We start from the raw sequence: 491 nt of genomic DNA on the forward strand, positions 1-491 counted from the left end.
GCAGGCCGGAGGGCGGCTGCCTCACCTGGCACGTAGATCTCGCCGCGCTCCTCGTCTGGGAGCTCGCTCCAGTTCCTCTTGCACGTGGAGACGCACGGCTTCTTCACCAGGAACGCGCGAGGCATTTTCGAACCCTCGTCGCTGGACACGGGCCGCTTCCGTAACCGAAGCCGGGAGCCGTCCCACCTTTGCGGGGCCGGGCTGAACGCCGGTAACGGGGCACAGCAGGGAAGGAGTCGCTAAGGCGCCCCTACGTTCCGGGAAAGGTCCGAGCCCGGACGGCGCGCGCCGGTTCCAACTCCGCGGAGCGTCGCCGTCCTCCCTGCGAACGAGGTCCCTTGCGGCCAGGTACACCGGGCGGCGCGGGGAAGCGGCAGGTAAGCGTCTCCCGGCTCGACTGGCGTCCCCGCGGCCGCTCGGGAAGTCTTAAAGTGCGAGCCGGACGGACGGGTTGACGCTTTATTGGCTCGCGGCGGTGTGTGTTGGTGGCT

General features: G+C 69.0%; 1 protein-coding gene across 1 annotated transcript in view; it reads right to left on the reverse strand.

Annotated features, from left to right (window-relative positions):
* The window catches only part of OVOL1 (ovo-like zinc finger 1), a 10102-nt gene extending 9626 nt beyond the window's left edge, over window positions 1-476 (reverse strand). The window contains exon 1 of the mRNA XM_011942481.1: window positions 26-476. Within this exon, the coding sequence (XP_011797871.1) occupies window positions 26-125 (100 nt within the window). The 5' untranslated portion in view covers window positions 126-476. The remainder of the gene's footprint in view (window positions 1-25) is intronic.
* Between the last annotated feature and the right edge of the window lie 15 nt (window positions 477-491).

Source organism: Colobus angolensis, unplaced genomic scaffold, assembly GCF_000951035.1.
Source record: "Colobus angolensis palliatus isolate OR3802 unplaced genomic scaffold, Cang.pa_1.0 Scaffold21, whole genome shotgun sequence".
NCBI classification, from domain to species: domain Eukaryota; kingdom Metazoa; phylum Chordata; class Mammalia; order Primates; family Cercopithecidae; genus Colobus; species Colobus angolensis.